Raw genomic sequence first — 19,608 nt, 5'->3', positions numbered from 1 at the left:
TTTCTTTTTTTTTTGGTTTTCCCCCAGTTTTTTTTTTTTTTTTTTTTTTTTTTCTGTACTCGGGCCTCTCACTGTTGTGGCCTCTCCCGTTCTGGAGCACAGTCGCTGGACGCGCAGGCTCAGCGGCCATGGCTCACGGGCCCAGCCGCTCCGCAGCATGTGGGATCTTCCCGGACCGGGACATGAACCCGTGTCCCCTGCATTGGCAGGCAGACTCTCAACCACTGCGCCACCAGGGAAGCCCCCCAAGTTTTTATTTTAAAAAATTCAAACCTGAATTTTACTGAAAAGTTGAAAGAATGGTACTTTAAGTGCCCGTATACCCTTCACTTAAATGTCAGTTCTCTTTGTACACACACAGCACTTTTTTTTTTTTTTTTAAACCATTTGCAAGTTGGCAGGCATTCCGACACTTTACCCCTAGGTACACAGCAGGCGTTTCCTAAGAGCAAGGCATTCCCGCATAACCACAGACCATTGTCACACTTGAGAAGATTGATGATGATTCAGTAATGTCATCTCATGTACAATCCATATTCGAATTTCTATAACGGTCCTCAACATGTTCCTCATAACTTTTAAATCCTGTCAGGCTCTCACGCTTTGCATTCTTTACATCTCTTCATTTTAATTCTATATTCTAGAATAGTCTTCACTTTTTTACTTTACTTATTTAATTCCATTGGCTGTATTCTAACCAAAAGTCAGCTATTTAGAACATGATCTGCAAATGTCTTTTTAAAACTGTTTCAAAGCACTTCTGACCCTGACTTCCTGGGCACGCTGCTCTACGTGGGCCTGCTGGGCAGACACCAGCCACAAGCTCTGGGGTTCCCGGGCCACCTGTACCTCTGACTAAATAAATAGCTACACGTTTGGGGGTTGCCAGTACCCGCTCAGATTCGATACTTTGCTAGAATGACAAGTCAGAGGCAGGCAAGGGAAGAGACACAGAGGCTGAGGTCTGGGGATTCCCAAAGGCACAGCTGCCATATGCTCTGGTCACTTCCCTTCCGAGTGCATCAGTGTGTATTACCAACCAAGAAGCTTATCTAAGCTTCAAAGTCCAGAGTTTTTATTGGGCTTCATTATGTAGGTGTGTTTGATTGAATCAGTATCCACTCCCAAGAGGTGAGGCTCATGTCATGTGGTTTAAAGCCCAAACCTCTAATCCCCCGATTGGGCTCTCAGCTTGGCCAGCCCCCATCCTGGAGCTGTTGAACTGCCCACCGTGAATAACAAAGACATTCCAGGTACTTAGAGTCTCCCTCCCAGGAATCAGGAACAAACACCAGCAATTCTTTATTATACGGCACCGGTTAATATAAAGTCGCCACAAGAATCTAGTCACTGAAGCTCCGTGAAATGAGCGTACTAAGTGAGCTGCCTTCTGCTCAGGAGAGAGAGAGGAATAGAACTTGTGTGCCTCCTGTCTGCAGTGTCACAGTAGCAGTGAGCCCGCATGCAATATGCAGGGGACCAGGTGCAGGACATGGACCTCTCCTCGTTGGGTGGTTTGGGAGCTTGGGTGACCATTTTGGATAAGGACTATTTGGAATGTCTGGAAGCAGGAAACACTTGGGGGAGGGGATGACTGCTGTTTGACAGAACCAGAGATTAGTGGGCACTGATTTACTCATGTCACCAAAAGTGCCCATTACAGGCATGCAGTTAGATGGTCATTGTCATTTTAGACTGACATTTGCGTCCATGGATAAGCTTGGATTTATGAGGTAAGTCTCCTAGCAGCTGGTTATCTCTTTGTGGACACAAAGTAGCAGTCATCAAGTACCATGTTTGTTTTCTTTTCTTTCTTTTTTTTAAAATTGAATTTTCTGAACATTTTATTATAAATATTTTCAAACATAAAGCAAAGTTGAAAGAATTTTGCAATCAGGACCCACATATCTACCACCTAGATTCTACCATTAATATTTCACTATGCTTGCTTTATTATATATATATATATAGATATAGATTTTTTTTTTTTTTTTTTTTTTTTTTTTTTTTTTTTTTTTTTTTTTTTTTTTTTTTTTTTTTTTGCGGTACGCGGGCCTCTCACTGTTGTGGCCTCTCCCGTTGCGGAGCACAGGCTCCGGACGTGCAGGCTCAGCGGCCATGGCTCACGGGCCCAGCTGCTCCGTGGCATGTGGGATCATCCCGGACCGGGGCGCGAACCCGCATCCCCTGCATCGGCAGGCCGACTCTCAACCACTGCGCCACCAGGGAAGCCTCCGCTTTATTATATACTGATCTGTTCATTGCTCTGTCCATCTGTCGATCCATTTTATTGTTTGTGTTGGGAGGAAAACTTTTCCAGCTTGGGTCCTGTGGTTGGGTGTCTGCAAATTGACAACAGACAGACTAACAGGAGGAAAGACGAGGGTGTATTCACGCATGCGTGTGGCAGTGCTCAGTGATGAGTAACTTGCTGAAAACCAGAAATAAAAGGCTTAAATACTAAATTTAACAAAAGGAGGAGTGCTGTAGGAGGCTTAGGCCTTCTGGGGGAAAGTGTGGAGGGTTCTGTCAGGCTTTATGATGCCAGTGGACAGCTGAATTTGCACTTCCTGGTGCTAAGGGTCAGACTTCTCCCAATCCGGAAACTCCCTGAGATGGGGGTCCATGGCAGCTGTATTTTCAGGAGGCTCTGCTTAAGGTGAGGGGTCATGGCATTCCTTTCTGTGGCCACTGATTGTTTAGATTGTTTTCAGTTTAAACTGAAAACCACTTTGATGGGCTGTTAATCCCTTCATCTGATGCATTTGTAAACGTCAGCACACTTCCCCCTAAATACTTCATACATAACTAAAGTTAACTAAAGTCCAATATTTACATCTTTATCTTTTGAGATAAAATTTACATATAATGAAATGCACAGATCTTAAGTATATAAGTGCTGAGTTATTTGTGTAACGTAAACCCCTATCAAGATAGAGAACGTTGCCTTTATGATCACCCCAGAAAGTTCCCTCCTGTATCCAGCCAATTCCTACCCTCACTTCTTTTAGCCTCACCATATTTTAATTCTTAGTAATTCTGTAATAATCTACCGGTTATGATATTTAATCACAAATAGCTTTTCATGCTTATATCTATTACAAGCTACATTGTGACTTGAGAAATATGAAAATGTTAAACAAGGTATCCCAGACTTAAGAAAATATGATATGTTCCCTGGTGCCTTTGAGGATCCACCAAATAAAGAACTCTAGGAGTATGTAACCTGGGTCTTCTTACGTTTAGTACACAGCTGAGCTAATTAAGATTTCTGTATGAGAATAACTAGTCAGTTTTATTTAGTAGTTATTTTATATTAAGTACCTATGTTTGCAAAGGTATCACAAAGAGAAAATACATTTGGAAGCACCATTTTTTTAAAAAAACAGTACTTAAGTAGTTTGACAGCTCCTGTTTAAGCTCTACTTTTTTAGTCATTTACTCTCTAATTTACTTTTCCCCCAAAAGGATGAACTTGTAAAGTACCCTCTGGCCTCATCTGCGTACAGCTCCCCAACTAGCCTTTACTTCTGCAGACTCAGGCCAGGCAGTGTGAGCCCTCCCACTTACGACCAAGCAGGTGGCTTGGATCCTTTATTCTAGTATCCCAGCAAGGACTTCCTTGATCATGGGAGAGCACCCAATGTAATTGGAAGTGAAATCCTGTTAAGAGTGTAATCCTCGTGTTGACTTTCCTTCTCATTATAATTAAAATTCGCAGTCACCCTTGGTGAAGAAGTTACTCTGTTCTCTAAGCCCCCTTTTAAAGAATACTCTGCTTACATTTTATGACTCTAACTGCTGGTTAACTCTAGTTTTTCTCCTTTTAAGTGTGTTTGTATATAATGTAACAATTGTATTATAAAACAATGGTTGCTTCATATCAGTCTTCTATCAGGATGTGACAGATTTTTTTTTGTTGTTAAGGAATTTTATGTCCTATACAAATATTACATTAAGTGGTAATGATAAGCCATCCTGGATTTCGAACACTTAGTTGATTCTTGCTATAAGTAACATACCTTAAAAGTTTTAAGTTACCCAAATCGGTAGAATTGATTAAATAGCTAAGGCAACCTTGAAATAGACCCCATAAATGTAGTCATCTGATCTTGACAAAGGATCAAAGGCAATACAATGGAGCAAAGATCGTCTCTTTAACAAATGGTGCTGGAACAACTGGACATCCACATGCAAAAAGAAAAAAAAGAATCTAGACACAGATCTTATACCCTTCACAAAAATGAACTCAAAATGGATCAGAGACCTAAGTGTAAAATGAAAAACCATAAAACTTCTAGAAGATAACATAAGAGAAAACCCAGATGACCTTGGGTGTGGTAATGCCTTTTGTGGTACAAAACCAAAGACGTCTATGAAAGAAATAATTGGTAAGCTAGACTTCATTAACATTAAAAACTTCTGCTCTGCAAAAGACTGATGTCAAGAGATCAAGAAGATAAGCCACAGACTGGGAGAAAATATTTGCGACAGACACGACTGATAAAGGACTGTTATCCAAAATATGCAGAGAACTCTTAAAAGACTCAACTGTAGGAAAACAACCCAATTAAAAAATGGTCCAAAGACCTTAGCAGACACCAAAGAAGATACACAGATGGCAAAGGAGCGCCTGAAAAGATGTTCCACTACACACCTGCTAGACCGGCCAAAATCTGGAGCAGTGTCAGCATCAAGTGCTGCTGAAGATGTGAAGCAACAGGAACCCTCACTGGCTGCTGGTGGGAACGCAGAATGGCGCAGCCACTGTTGAAGACAGGTTGGCGGTTCCTTACAGAACTGAACGTACTCTTAGGATACGATCCAGCAATCAGACAACTTGGTATTTTCCCAGAGGATTAAAAACTTATATCTACACCAAAACCTGCACTTGAAAGTTTATAGCAGCTTTGTTCGTAATTGTCAAAACTCGGGAGCCACCGGGATGTCCTTCAGTAGGTAAATGGATAAATAAACTGTGGTCCATCCAGACAACGGAGTATTATTCAGTGCTAAAAAGAAATGAGCTATCAAGCTATGAAAAGACACGGAGGAGCCTTAAGTGCATATTACTAAGAGAAAGAAGCCAATCTGAGAAGGCTACACACCATATGAGTCCAGCTAGGTGACATTCTGGAAAAGGCAAAACTATGAAGATAATAAGTATCAATAGATCGGTGGCTGCCAGGGGAGTGGGGGGCGGAGGGGAGTTGAATAGGCAGAGCACAGAGGATTTTTAGGGAAGTGAAGATATTCTGTGTGATACTATAATAGTAGATACAAGGCATTATACACTTGTCCAGACCCCACAGAACACCCAGAGTGAACCCTAATGTAAACTATGAACTTAGGGCTCATCCTACGTAAAAAATGTACCACTCTGGTGACTGATGTTGATCACAGAGGAGGCTGTGTGCGGGGGTACAGGGGTTACAAGGGAAATCTCTGTACCTGCCTCTCAGTCGTGCTGTAAACCTAAAATTGCTCCCAAAAGATAGCCTTAAAAAAAAAAATAGTGAAGGTAGCAAAAAGTGTGTTGTCGTTAAAAAACCATTGTGTTGTTGGATAGGTTTTTTTGTTTTGGTTTTTGGTTTTGTCCCAGCTCTACCATGACCCTAGGTCAGACAGCTTCTCTAGACCTCAGTTTGCTTTTCTAATGACTCTTTGCTTTATGTGTCCTCAAGTCTTAAAACGTGGGGGTTTTGGATCATTGTGGCTGCATCTCAGTGATAGCTATATTATGGGGAACGAGTATGCAAATCAACTTGTAAATAGAAGTCTAAAACGTTCCAGGCAAATGTTGCAGAGAAAGGAGCGAACATCTTTGCAAATGTTATCTCCACGGATCTTTGCAATACCCCTGTTATCTCCATTTACATACCACGGCTGACACTCGCTGGTATTAGTGTTTAATAGAAGACTTGAACCCAAGTCTATCTCAATCTTCCTAGTAAGCTGCTTTCTAATAGAACGGAGTTTTGAAACTGTAGGAAGTCACTGAGTAATGCTATTTATATATATATATGTATATTTATATGTTTTATGTAAAATACGTGTTATTTTTCAAATTGAGGTTATCTAAAGCAAGAACTTCAGGCAAAGGGTGTTTTTGAAGCTAGACTGAATTTGCTGTTCCAAATATCCAGAGAGAATAAAAACAAAACCAATTAAGATCTGGGAAAGGAGGGTTCTCTTTGGGGAAATACCCACAGTCCAGAAGGGGTTCAGAGAAAGATCTCGGAACTAACTGATCATGCGTTAACCGTCTGCATCACTGCTTCTCACCACTGTTGTTTTTTATGTTATTGTTTGGATCGCACATTGCTTTGAGAAGCCAGTGAAAGCCACAGATCTCTCTAGAAAACACAAACCCCTTCAGGTTAGAAACTCCTGATCTTTTACATCCAGTGTGTGCTGCAACAGACAGCAGGGCACCCCACCCAGCAGGCTGCTTGCTCTGTTCCCCCGTTAACCTTGCACTTGTGCCCCAGAGACCAGCAGTGAAACAAGCAGTCCTTTACAGTATAGAACTACTGCATTGGTAGATCTTGTCTCGGTGGTGGAAATGAGGTCAGATTCCCTTTGTCTTCTTCACTCTTTGAGGGCTTGGCCTGTTGTTACCTTTGAGGATTCTCCTAATTTTCTTCAAGAGGAGTCTGCTGAGCTTTCTTTGTGGTTCCCTTGACCGTTTACTTTTTTAAAAAAATATATTTCTTTTTGGCTGCGTTGGGTCTTCGTTGCTGCGTGGGGGCTTTCTCTAGTTGCAGTGAGCGGGCGCTACTCTTCGTTGCGGTGCGCGGGCTTCTCACTGCGGTGGCTTCTCTTGTTGCAGAGCACGGGCTCTAGGTGCGTGGGCTTCGGTCGTTGTGGCGCACGGGCTTAGTTGCTCCGCAGCCTGTGGGATCTTCCTGGACCAGGGATCGAACCCGTGTCCCCTGCATTGGCAGGCGGATTCTTAACCACTGTGCCCCCAGGGGAGCTCTGTCCATTTACTTTTGTTCAAGCTGCTTTATTTCCCCCTTTTCCATCTGGGACAGATGTGCCATTTCCCCTTAAAAAAAACTTTTCTAAGAATTATATTCCTTTGATCCTGCCACGTCTTTCATAGTCAAATCAGAGGTTATCACCTTTTTACTTCTGTCAATTTCTTTATAATCACTGTTGACCATTGTCATAGTTATTACCGCTACTGACATTTATGGAGAAACTTCTGGCTGGGTGCCATGCTATGCTGTTTTCATTATCTCAGTCCTTTGAAGTAACTGGATCTCATTTTAAAGGAGTATAAACTGAGGCTCAGAGAGCCCAGTAACTTGCCCAAAGCCCCATAAGCGAGGAAGTGGTAGATGGGATTTGAATCTAAGTAGGTCACCAGGACACCATGGCCCACTTCTTAACCACTTTACTAACACTATAGAGAGTTTAGTAATTCAAATTCCCTCCTATGTGGTGGGTGAACAGCTGAGTGGACAATAATGGGTAATGTTTACTGACTACTAATTGTAAGTTTTAGATGGACTGTATTTTTTTCCTTCACAATAACCTTACGTGTCAGAAGCTATTATCCCCATTTTGAGGTGAGAGTATAAAGCTGTCTCCCCTCTTGGGACCTCAACCGTAAGGTATTGGAATACATCTGTCTTTGAAGCAATATTTTCTATTAGCAGAGGTACCTTAGACCTGAAATATGGAAAATGTAGCAGAGCTCATAGGTGGTTGTCAAGTACAGCCAAGTAAGCATGACAGATGGGGGCAAAAAATGCTTCCCGGACACACTGAAGCATGTCCAGCTGAGAGGGGTTAGCTGAGAAACCTCAGAGGTGAACCAAGCTGACGAGTACCAATCACAGCTGTTTTCAAAACAAGTCATCACCAGGCTATATGAGGCTCATTTCTTGATGTAATGAAAAATTATCTGGTTGAAACCAACAGCCAACATCATGCTTAGCTTGAAACACTAGGCGTTTTGAATAAAGTTAAGAACAAAACACAGAAAACCGACATCATAGCTCTTACCAAATTACACGTGAATAAAATCCAGATTCTTTCCCCTGGCTCCAGGGTACATCACATCCACCCCTTCCCACCTCGGCAGGAAGTACTGCCGCTGTCTGCCTTGCTAGTTATTTATCTAAATCCTGCACTCTGGCCGCCAGTTAGCAGGCCTCTCACTGCTGTGGCCCCTCCCGTTGCGGAGCAACAGGCTCCGGACGCGCAGGCTCAGCGGCCATGGCTCACGGCCCCAGCTGCTCCGCGGCATGTGGGATCCTCCCGGACCGGGGCACGAACCCGCGTCCCCTGCACCGGCAGGCGGACTCCCAACCACTGCGCCACCAGGGAAACCCTATACCGAGCTTTTTTCTGCTTTGAGGCCTTTGCATTTGTCTTCCCATCCCCCTGGATGCTCTGCCCCAGGCCCTCTCTTGCCTGGTCCTGCTCACCTTTCAGGAGGCTCCTTCCCGCCATGGCATCTCCAGGGAGTTGTCCTTTGCTTTTCTGCCTTTTCCCTTTCAGCCGCCTCCTTGTTCCCTTCGTCGCCTCCCTCACATGTAATTATCCCATTTGTTTTTCTTGTTTACTTTAAGTCTCTGCTGATCTTGAGCTGCACAAGGACCCTGTCCACTGCTCTATCTAGCACTTAAAAGGATGCCCGACACATAGGAGATGATTTGCAAATATGTGTTGAATAAATGAATGAACGAAGATCATTATCTGTGTACCAACGGTAGCCGGGTAGAAAATATAATGGTGGTGAAATTAATAACAGGAACAAAAACTTATCAAATAGAGCTTAGAAATAAATTTGTGTAGGACGTATATTCATTTATTTAACAGATTTCAGCAAGTACCTGCTGTGCTAGGCACTGTGACTTAAAAGGTGAATAAGACAAACGTGGTCCTTGGCCCAGCGGCCGTGGCTCACGGGCCTACCCGCTCCACGGCATGTGGGATCTTCCCGGACCGGGGCACGAACCCGTGTCCCCTGCATCAGCAGGTGGACTCTCAACCACTGCGCCACCAGGGAAGCCCCTTGCCTGTTTTGAACTTAGAGAAATACAGAGTTTAACTGAGACAGAGATGAAGCCATCATTTCTCTTAAAAATAGCAGGTGTATTATTTAACTCAAAATTTTGTCTTGACTATTTTTATGGGGGTGGCGGGCGGGAGGAGATGGGAGAGGGATATAGCAGAGCAAAATTATTTGAAGTTTATCTGAAAAAAATTAACCTCAGAGACTACTTGATTTATTTTTTAAAGACAGTGATGGGTGCTCTGGTTAGTCATACTTCCAAACTACTGCAGTGTGGTACTGGCTTTGGAATAAGTCATAAGTGTAAGGTAAAGATAACATTTCAGATCGCTGGGTAATCAGTGTCTTGGTCAACCATTGATGTTGGGATGTGGACTGAATCATTTGAGGGGAAAATGAGATTCAATCTTGACCTCAGGCCATACATTTTTTTTCTTTCAAATTACTTAAAGACTTAGTTGTAAAAGGTGAAACCATCAAAGTCTTGGAAGAAAATATAGATGGTTTTAATAATATAGATGATATAGAAATGAAAATATAGATGGATATAATGTTAGTGCAGGAAAGGCCTTTCTAAGCCTGAATAGCGGGCAGAAACCTTAGTAGAAGGTTTGGTGGATTGGAGTACCTAAGACTAGACTTAGATGACAAAACAAAGAAGGGGACAGTTGTTAATACAACAGTAGATGGTGGTTAATAAGCTTAATATGTAAAATATTCTTAAACACCAGTAAGTGGGTTGTATCTAGAATCATCAAATCTTAGAGCGGGAAAGGGTCTAATCCTATTCCTACATTTTACCAATGATGATGTCCATTTCCAGAGAAGTTAATTTCCTTACTCAAAGCCATACAACTAAGTGATCAATAGGACCCTTTTGTCCAACACCTCGGTGGTGTTTGGGTGCAGAGAGTTAGAGAGGTAATGCAACCAGGAAACCTAAAGGACTCATGTTGGGGACAGTTCAGATAGTACAATTCCAAGTACAATTTCAAGAAAGGGTCAGAGTTCGAAAAAATAGATTTTTAAGCCTTAAATAAAAGAGGCATAGAGGATCACTAGTTGGCCGTGTGTATAATAACATTTTTGAGTTCCTGGGGTGTTTTTGTTGTTGATTTTTGGAAAATTAATTTAATTATATATTACAGTTTTTTATTTTAATCCAAATTGAGATTTTATTTGTTGTCCAGGTAGGTTTGCTTTGCCAGGGTCTTGGGGAACCTCAGGTATTTGATCAGAGAGGCCGCAATTCAAGTATCACACTGTATGCTAGCAGCTTGCCTGAATTTCAAGCTTAGTACTGAGTAGAAATAAAAAGCAACCTTTGAAATGTGCCAGCCTCGTTTGAAAATAGAAAACATAGGAAGTGATAGCATTTGTCCCAGTTCATAACAAAATTCGTAGTATTCCTTCATTTTCTCTACAAATTACGTCCTGGCTGTGTGTCAACACTGCACAAGGTTACGTGGATTAAAAAGAAACTACACAGGGCTTCCCTGGTGGCGCAGTGGTTGAGAGTCCGCCTGCCGATGCAGGGGACACGGGTTCGTGCCCCAGTCCAGGAGGATCCCACATGCCGCGCAGTGGCTGGGCCCGTGAGCCATGGCTGCTGAGCCTGCGCGTCCGGAGCCTGTGCTCCGCAACGGGAGAGGCCACAGCAGTGAGAGGCCCGCGTACCGCAAAAAAAAAAAAAGAAACTACACAAACATACAAATCAGCAAACGCATGGGGCCTTATCCTTACCTCGGGTGAGGCTGGTGATCACTGAAGATTTGTGTATGAGGTATGTACAAGGTGCTATGTGGGTCTAGGGGAGAGAACCACCGTCAGCCTGGTCTGAGGGATGAGCCAAGAGGGCGTCTAGTGGCCTTGAAGATGCTGTCAGTAATCAGCGGACATCCCAGAGTTCATTCAGCTCCTTCAGATTAAATTACCTTAACTGTTTTAGGAATTCTGTTTCCAGTGCTGGATATGTTTCCGGTGCTGAAACATTGCTTCACAAACATTCTAATAAACTTCACTTCTCTGGCAGAGCCCCCAATTCCAAGGGGAAAAAAAAAACAAATCGTTGTGAACATTTTCCTCTGTCCCCTTACCGGCATCTACCAAAACAATATTTGGGTTAATTTATGCCATTTAAAAATAATAATTTTCCAACTATTGGTGATAGTTTTTTTTTCTTCTTCTTCCCTACTTATTCTCTCTTTACTTTCTACTAATTCTTGTTCCAACTCAGTTTAATTTTGTCGATTATAGTTTGGGAATGTGTGTGCTGTGCTTTTCGTAAAGCAGCCTGTGTTAATATTTCTTCCAGGGGTGAATCGGGTGCCGGGAAGACAGAAAATACTAAGAAAGTCATTCAGTACCTTGCTCATGTCGCTTCTTCACACAAAGGACGAAAGGACCATAATATTCCTGTAAGTGTTTGTTCTGCTGTTGTTTTTTCAAACCCTTAGATTTATTCTTCTGTAATTTCAGAAACAAGAATCAGAAAGCAAGCGTCCTCAGTGTGCTGCTGTAATCGACAGGTCCCTTGTCTCCGCCACTCCCCACCCAGCAAGGAGGGAGCTAGGGCATCAGGAAATTGTTAGTAACTAGCGATTCCACCAGGGCAAACTGGAATTACGGTTGTAACTCGAAGCCTAATTTCTTACAAAGCTGTGGTGGGGATTGTTAAACATGGATGAGCAGTGCTTAGGAAGGCTTCTTCGTTTCCACCAAAAGAAGATCCTCAGATATTTTCAGCGCTTCGTCCTGAACTTACAGAGCTACCACCCACAGCAGCCCGAGGGGAGGATAGAAATTTGGGGAGAATTGATGATAGAAAAGGGGTGAGAATGTAAACGTCAGTTATCCTTAATCTGTAGGTATGAGAAGTAGTAGTTAACACTCCCTGAGAGATGCCAGGCATACCAGCTTTCAAGGTTCTAAACCGCACATTGACTTGGTGCTTTGGATGTGGCTTTACCGCTAGGAAAAGACCCAAACTCGCTAACGTTTGCATTTATCTGTTTGTAACGAGCAGCAGGAATCACCTAAACCAGTGAAACACCAGGCAAGTGCTTTTCTTTATGCTTCTTAAGTCATGAGTGTTTGCACTAATTTCTGTCTTTGGATTGAATCTCTACTAGAAACAAATACCGTTAGTTCTGAGCAAAATCTCCTATGAACAAAATATTTAGTTTCGTAATTGTGTTGCTTTGAGGCTTATTCTTTCCTGAAGAGCAGCATGCCCTTTTGCTTTACCTTTGTTTTCTAGAGGAATTTTAATATTTATTTACCCTTTCGTCATGACATTGAATCATATGTTTATGAAGCCTGTGAACTTAGGGTTTCATGTGTCCGCTACCAGGTGGAATTACTTTAATACTCCCTAAACAGGTGGAAACCTAACTTCATGCCACACGTTAAATTTCTGGTCTGTTAACATTGTAGGGCCTGGTAAGTGTTTTAACCCCAAAGCCTCGTTGTATTTAATACATAAATGTAGGATTTTCTTTATCCAGGGCAAGTAGCAGAGGAATGTTATTCTCCCTAATTATCAGATGCCTGCCTTTTAGCTCCACAGAGCATAGCAATGAACAAACCACGGACCGGAGCATTTCCTGCTACTTGGCAAGAGAGGGGGGGCGGAGCTGAGCCAGATGCCTTGGATAGAATGGGACGTCTGTACTTGGACATCCCATTCCCTCGCACTGGAACGGTTCTGGTGTGTCTTCCGCAAGCATAGTGGTGCAAAGCTAGCATAAAGCAAGAAATGATAGTGTTATGAAAACAGTCTCTTAACATAAACGATCAGAAACATCTAAAGGAATAGTCCCAGATACTGAGATTTTCAGATATCTTTTTTAGAATTCTTAAGAAATTCTCAGACACTAAAGCTGTACTATACCTATGAAGGCCCAGGATGTCCTTTTGCTTTTAGCTGTAGACCAGACCAGTGATACGCATTGGGAGGATGAATGAAATAATCATTATCCTATATGATATTTAAAGGCTTCTTTGCCAGTTAAAGAAGGAATCTCTAGACCAGCAACCAGCTTTTCTTTGTGTTTTAGAGTACATGCTAAATGACCTTTTAACATGTACTTAGATCACTAGCAAAATAGTGTTAAATAGTTAACGTACAGATTTCGTTTTTCCAAATCCTCTGTGGATTACATAAATCATGATTGTTAACATTTTGTTTCGATGTCATCTTAAACTGCAGAGCGGATCCCTGTGGTGTGTGAGTAGCATGCCTACCCCTAGATTTTACTTTGGGTCAAATGAACCCCCGTAAGCAGGTATCCTCCAAGAAGGCGAGGCGACAGCTTCTCTGGGCCGCGCTGCGCTGTCGTTACTGATTTGCATGTCTTGTTGCATGTTCGCACTCCGCGCAGAATCCTCCATGCTGCTTTCCCCAAGGTTGTGTTAAAGCTGGTCAAGTAGTAGCTGTGCCATGTTTTTAGAAACATGAGAAGACTGCTCGTTCTCAGTTACTTTTTCTTCCCCGGCGCACCTGAGGAATATGAGATACTCCTGAGCATAGGGACTGCTCACACCCTGGGGAGGGTTGAGTCGAGAACTTACTCCTCTCCCCACACCCCCTGCCCTTCCCGGGCGCCCGCAGGCATGCCTTCCTCGCCCCATTTTGAGGATGACTACCGTAAAGTAATGGTTATACTTTGCAAAGGCAGTGTTTCTCTTGGTTTAATGTCACTGGTTTCCAAATTTATGTTGAACTTTATTGGCAAAACTCAGATTCCCAGGAACAGTTTGTGTCAATTGCTAGCATTTTATCACTAAACAGCAGTATAAATTGTAAAAACAAAGTGGAAGGCATTTGTAGGCTCCTGATTTTGTGAGTCTTTGTCTCTTTGCTCATTCTTTTTTTTAAATAACTCTATTAAGATTCAAATTCATGTCCCATAAAATTCACTCCTTTAAAGTGTACAGGTCAGTGTTTTTTTATTTTTTTCAATGTATTCCCAGAGTTATGCAATTATCACTACAATTAATTTTAGAACATTTTTCATAACCCCAAAAAGAAACCGTATACCTATTAGGAATCACCTTCCATGTTCTCCCAGCCCCTGGAAATCCCTCATCTACTTCCTGTCTCTCTGAATCTGCCTATTCGGGGTATTTTATATGAACGGAATCATATAATATGTGGTTCTCACTGTGCATAGTGTTTTCAAGGTTCATCCATGCTGGAGCTTGTGTAAGTGCCGCATTCCTTTTTGTGGCCAAATAATAACCAGTTATGTTAAATTTGTCACGTTCTGTTTATCCCTTCACCAGTTGATGGCCATTTGGATTGTTTCCACTTTGGCACCAATATGAATAATGCTGCAATAGATAAGTTTTCACGTAGCCATACATTTTCAGTTCTCTTGGGTGTATACCTAGGAGTGGAATTGCTGGATTGTGGTAATTTTCTGTTTAACATTTTGAGGAACTGCCAAACTTTTCCATAGAGGCTGCACCACTTTACATTCCCCGCAGTGTTTGAGGGGGCCAGTTTCTCCATATCCTGGGCAACACTTGTCATTGTCTTTTTATTAAGGCCATCCTAGCAGTGTGAAGTGACCAATTTTTTTATGTTTACCTTATAACTTCGTTATAGAAATAGGAACAAATGTAAGAAATAAATTTTCAAAATTAAGGTCACAGTATTTAAGAAGTAAACCATTTACCTCTCAACTTTTACTTACCATAACACAATGAGTCCTCGTTTGGCTTAATGCCCCGGCCAACAGCAAGTAGAGCTCCAGTGCCCATATTCCCTCATCGTAGGTCACTGTTACAGACCCTCGATGTCTGGCACAGTGTTCAGGGCCACTCCAAAGCCTGGACGTGGTACGATTTCAGAGCAGGTTTGAGGACGACTAATTTCTTAAACTGGACCATCCCCTGGGAATGACCCGCTCAAGCCAGCCCACCTGCCCACTGACTCCTGAGTCATCCACCTCTAGATGGCAGCTTCCGGATGACTCTTATCTACTGGTCTAAACTGCCTTGAACTAAGACAAAAAGGTGATAGATAGCAGGTAACAAGCACAGAAATTAGAGCCTGCCACTCGAGATGAGAGTCTGGTTCTAAACATGGCGATTGACTGCTGCCGCCAGCTTCCAACCGTACTCTGCGGTCAGTGGGACGCCTGCAGCTTTGCCCATCAGGCCTACAGGTGCAGCAAGAGTCCAGCCCGAGTCCCCTTGCCGGCTGAACTGGAGTTTTGAAAGAGGTGTATGTACATATATAATTTTTTTTAACCAATTTAAAACTCATCCTGTATCTATCATATGGCAAGTGTATATAATACATTGTGTAATAAACACAAGGGTATAGTTTTCATCACGGTTGGTAAACCTTTAAAGCATCATATAATTCTAAATACTTAGAACTTTAAAAATAATTTAAATAGCTAATGCTGATTTCTTTTCCCCACATTCGCAAGTGACATTTCTCATTACTATATAGAATAGAAAAGGGACATTGCCCATCCGAGTCCCAGCAGAAAGGTTAGCACTTAGTCACTGTCCCCTGATGGTTTGTAAATGGCTTCATAATTTGGTTGAGCGCTGTTAGCCCTGTTTATCTAAATGTGAAATTATTCAAGGCAGAAGTGGTCAAATTTTAGTGGTAATTTCTTAAAGATCATTTTTGTGTGCTTTATAGTATTAGCTCTGTGTCAAGCTCTTTGTGATTCATTTATGAGTTTTTGAGATCTTTACTTGGTCTCAATGATGTCAAAAATCCAATGGAAGAGAAGTCCCACCACATTCCTGTTAATGTTGTGGCCTCCAAAGCAGGGACCCAGGCCTGTGGTTACGACAGTGATTATGAGGACCCTTAACCCAAATCTTACTTCCACCTCTGGCTCACCACCATCCCCTCCCCAAATACTACTAGAATGTCTTCAGACCACTGATTACCCATCCATTCAGCAGACATTCACGGAGCATCATTTTGGCGTGATGCTGACTAACCTCACGTAGGGTATACAGCCGGTGCCTTTAAGCCAAGAGAAGAAAGAATGGAATCAGGATCAGTGGATCACATGCACACACGTGCGTGTACACACGCGCACGCATACACACACGAAGGAGAAAAGAAAAGACTGTAAACTTGACCCAAAGAGTTCTTGAAGCCATGTCTAGGGAATATTAAAGTGAGGTATATAATATTTGTTTTACCTCCAAGTTAGGAAAATATTTTAAAGGTAGATTATTATTGAAAGTGTTTTTATTATGATCTGGTAGGATAGTGTGTAATTTTAAGGAATCTGTATTCTGACTCCTTGATCTAACCGTAGGAGTGTCAGGTAAAGGCAGTGCCCCACTTATCAAGTCCGGGTTTTTCTGACGGTTTCTACGCCCTGATCACACAGATTGAGTGAGGTTAAGGGATTCTAGAGCCCAAATCATTACTGCGGTGCCAGTGCACCGAGAGCTTTGCGAGATGTTAGCACAGACGCAGTGATGGCTGTGACCGCTAACCTCCAGGGGAAGGGCACTTCTACGTCACAGCACAATGGCTGCTATTCGTAGTGATGACTTTCAGCCATTAACGTTGGTTCAGGACACCATGTTTAAGAAACTTTGATAGCATGTAGTGTTTAGAAAAATTTACATCAGAAGTAGTCTGGTGTCTTGAAGTCCATAAACGGGAAGATTCCCCCGTACAGGGAGCATATTATCTAAAGCCAGGAATGTGAGTTGATGCCGTGTCATGACATTCACATGGCAGGACTGGTTCCTGACTGGTTTCAGTTGAACACAACAGTAGACTATAGATAAAACCTGGGAAAATAATCCAGACAATCGGACAATCCACATAAATGCTCCAGAGTAGACATGTAACACTGCAGCGCCTCGCTGTGTCACGTGCTTCAGGAACATTTCCTACCCTTTCAGTGGAGTGAACCACACCTGGGTCAGATGCCGAGACTGCATGTGTGGCATAGATCTGTTCCCGATTTTGGAGTCGATGGTAGTGTAATACGTCACAGGGCAGGTGGCCATTAATTTTAAACTCTTATGTGAGCTTCCTTGTACTCTTCTTTTGCTTAGAGGATCACAGTAGCTAGCAGTTTTTTTTCTTTCTTGAGGTCTAGTATACTGTGGGTATATTAAAATACAGGGGTAAGATTTGTGTTTGGAAAGAGCAGATTTATTTAAGTCCTACAGTGTAATTCTGAAATTGCATTCCAGGGATACAGAAGTGCCTCGTGCTTCCCCATACAGCCTTCTGTTGTGTTTCATGATTAAAGCATATATATACTTAACGTATTTTGTTTGTAAAATCTGTTTTATAGCTTAATTTGCATATAAGTAATGACCGTTATACCAAATACAGTATACTTAGCTTTTTAAATATGTACAAGAATTCAGTAGCATCGCCATCTTTGTCGTCTCTGAAACCGGAGATGAGGACATTGCCCTGTCTACATCATTAAGATGTTATGTGAAACCCTTGGAAAAATGGCAAGTCTTATTACCAGTACAGTGGAAATTATTAGAATTTGCTGCCTTAAATCTTTGGAACGAGGCAAAGTAGAAATAAGCAGGAGTATAAGTATTAATATGTCCTTAATTGAAGTGTCATTCTAAATTTCATTTCATGAAAACCAGTTCGCTTTATTTTAAAAATTCTCCACTTAATTTACGTGCCCCATCTTTAAATTTACCATCACTGTGCAATGTGACATTTTCTTCTCCTTGTGAGCACATGATAGATGCTAATTTTTTCCTTTAGCAGAGCCCATAAGACCAAGGTAAGAAGCCAACAACAGAGTTTGCTGGATGGCAAGTAAAATGAAAATACTGAGCAAAAGAGGCAGTGTCTGGTTTTGCTTTGTTGTTTTTTTTCCCTGAGGACTGGAGTAGACATGTTAGATTAACATATATTTGCTTTTATTTGTGTGTGTGTGTGTGTGTGTGCGCGTGTATGTAATGTCTTTTAGGGGGAACTTGAACGGCAGCTTTTGCAAGCAAATCCAATCCTGGAATCATTTGGAAACGCAAAGACTGTGAAAAATGATAACTCATCTCGTTTTGTAAGTTTAAAAGCACCAGAAACTTTTCATTCCTCAGACTTCTTCTAGTTGAATGTCTACTATGATTAAGCAAATCAAGTACTTTCCTTCCTAACAGATGTAGTATGGAACAGGGCTGTCCAATAGAAATACAATGCGAGTCACGTGTAATTAACATTTTCCTAGTAGTCACATTTTAAAAAGCAAAACAAATGGGAAAGTAATTTTCATCATATGTTTATTATATATAGTTATGTATATAGATAGTTATGTATTATTCTGTGGATGTATAATTATATAACCTCTCTGAACCTATTTCTTCGTGTTTGTTTGGGGATGATATGTAATTATGAGGTTGGCGTGGAGATTAAATGAGATGCGTGCTGAATACTTAACACAGAACCAGGCACAGTGAACACTCAACAAGCGAAGTTGGAATTGGATGTGGTAAATTGTTTTCATACATTACCATTTCTATGGGATGTGGACCTCAGAATAATTTGTCCCTCATATTTTGTCTCCTCAAAAATTTCCTCTCAGCCGTTCGACTCCCTTAATTCGCTGAAATCTTTACTTTCTTCCTCAGCCTGACCGGCTTGCACGCCTAGTCTGGGGACGTTATCCTGAGCGACAGCCTGCTCAGTGTGACTTACAGGACACGGCCCTCCCCTTTCCAGCTGCTTAGAGTCGACACTTTAATAGCAAATCATTCAACTTCTGTTATTTCTACTTAAGTCATTCGAGTTAATTCTATGTTTTTCCTCCCTCCTCTGATATTAGACGTCTTGGTTAAAGTTAAGAAGGCCAGAATCAGAGACTTCAATTCTAACAATCCCTTGATGGGCAGTTTCTGGAGATCGGGTTCACTGTGACATTCTTTACTCTGGGTCCACACGTTAATCTCCTGACGATGTGGTTTCTGTGATTAGGAGATGCCACCAGATCACAGAGGACCCAGGAAATACAAAGGTAGCTAGATAACCCTCTGTATTCCTTTGCCCGGGCCACCAAAACAGAGCACCACAGACTGGGTGGCTTAAACAATAGACATGTATTTTCTCACAATTGGAGGAAGTCTGGGATCAAGGTGTTGGCAGGGTTGGTTTCTTCCAAGGCCTCTCTCCTTGGCTTGTGGACGGCCGTCTCCTGTGAATTCACGTGCTCTTCCCTCTGCATGTGTCTGTGTCTGTTCTTCTCTCATAAGACCCCAGTCATATTGGATCCGGCCTACCCTAGTGACCTCATTTTAGCTTAATTACATCTGTGAAGACCCTTTCTTTAAACACAGTCATGCTCTGAGCTACTAGAGGTTAGGACTTCAACATATGGATTTGGGGGTGGGGGACGATTCAGCCCGTAACACCCTCAGAGGTAGTTTAAGTGCAAGAGACTTTAGCCAAGTTATGTAAGAAGTATGGGACTATTTGATTGGAATATTGTTTATTCCCAGTAAGATAAAATCTGAAGATTTGCTTAATCCAAGTTCATTTAGTAATTATTTTAGCTTTTTCTGTACAAAGTGGGATAACAAATGTGCCCGTGTCAGTAGGAAGC

At 42.0% G+C, this 19,608-nt stretch overlaps 1 protein-coding gene across 3 annotated transcripts in view; it reads left to right on the top strand.

The window, feature by feature from the left end:
- Positions 1–19,608, top strand: part of MYH10 (myosin heavy chain 10) — a 134,676-nt gene that overhangs the window by 38,676 nt on the left and 76,392 nt on the right. For all 3 annotated transcript variants that reach the window (XM_024748375.1, XM_024748376.1, XM_024748377.1), the window contains exons 5-6: positions 11,346–11,448; positions 17,983–18,075. In XM_024748375.1, coding sequence (XP_024604143.1) covers positions 11,346–11,448; positions 17,983–18,075 — 196 coding nt within the window. The remainder of the gene's footprint in view (positions 1–11,345; positions 11,449–17,982; positions 18,076–19,608) is intronic.

Source organism: Neophocaena asiaeorientalis, unplaced genomic scaffold, assembly GCF_003031525.2.
Source record: "Neophocaena asiaeorientalis asiaeorientalis breed wild unplaced genomic scaffold, Neophocaena_asiaeorientalis_V1.1 scaffold543, whole genome shotgun sequence".
In the NCBI taxonomy this organism is placed as follows: Eukaryota; Metazoa; Chordata; class Mammalia; order Artiodactyla; family Phocoenidae; genus Neophocaena; species Neophocaena asiaeorientalis.
Note: the sequence above shows the minus strand (reverse complement) of the source record. Positions and strands in the feature narration are given on the sequence as shown.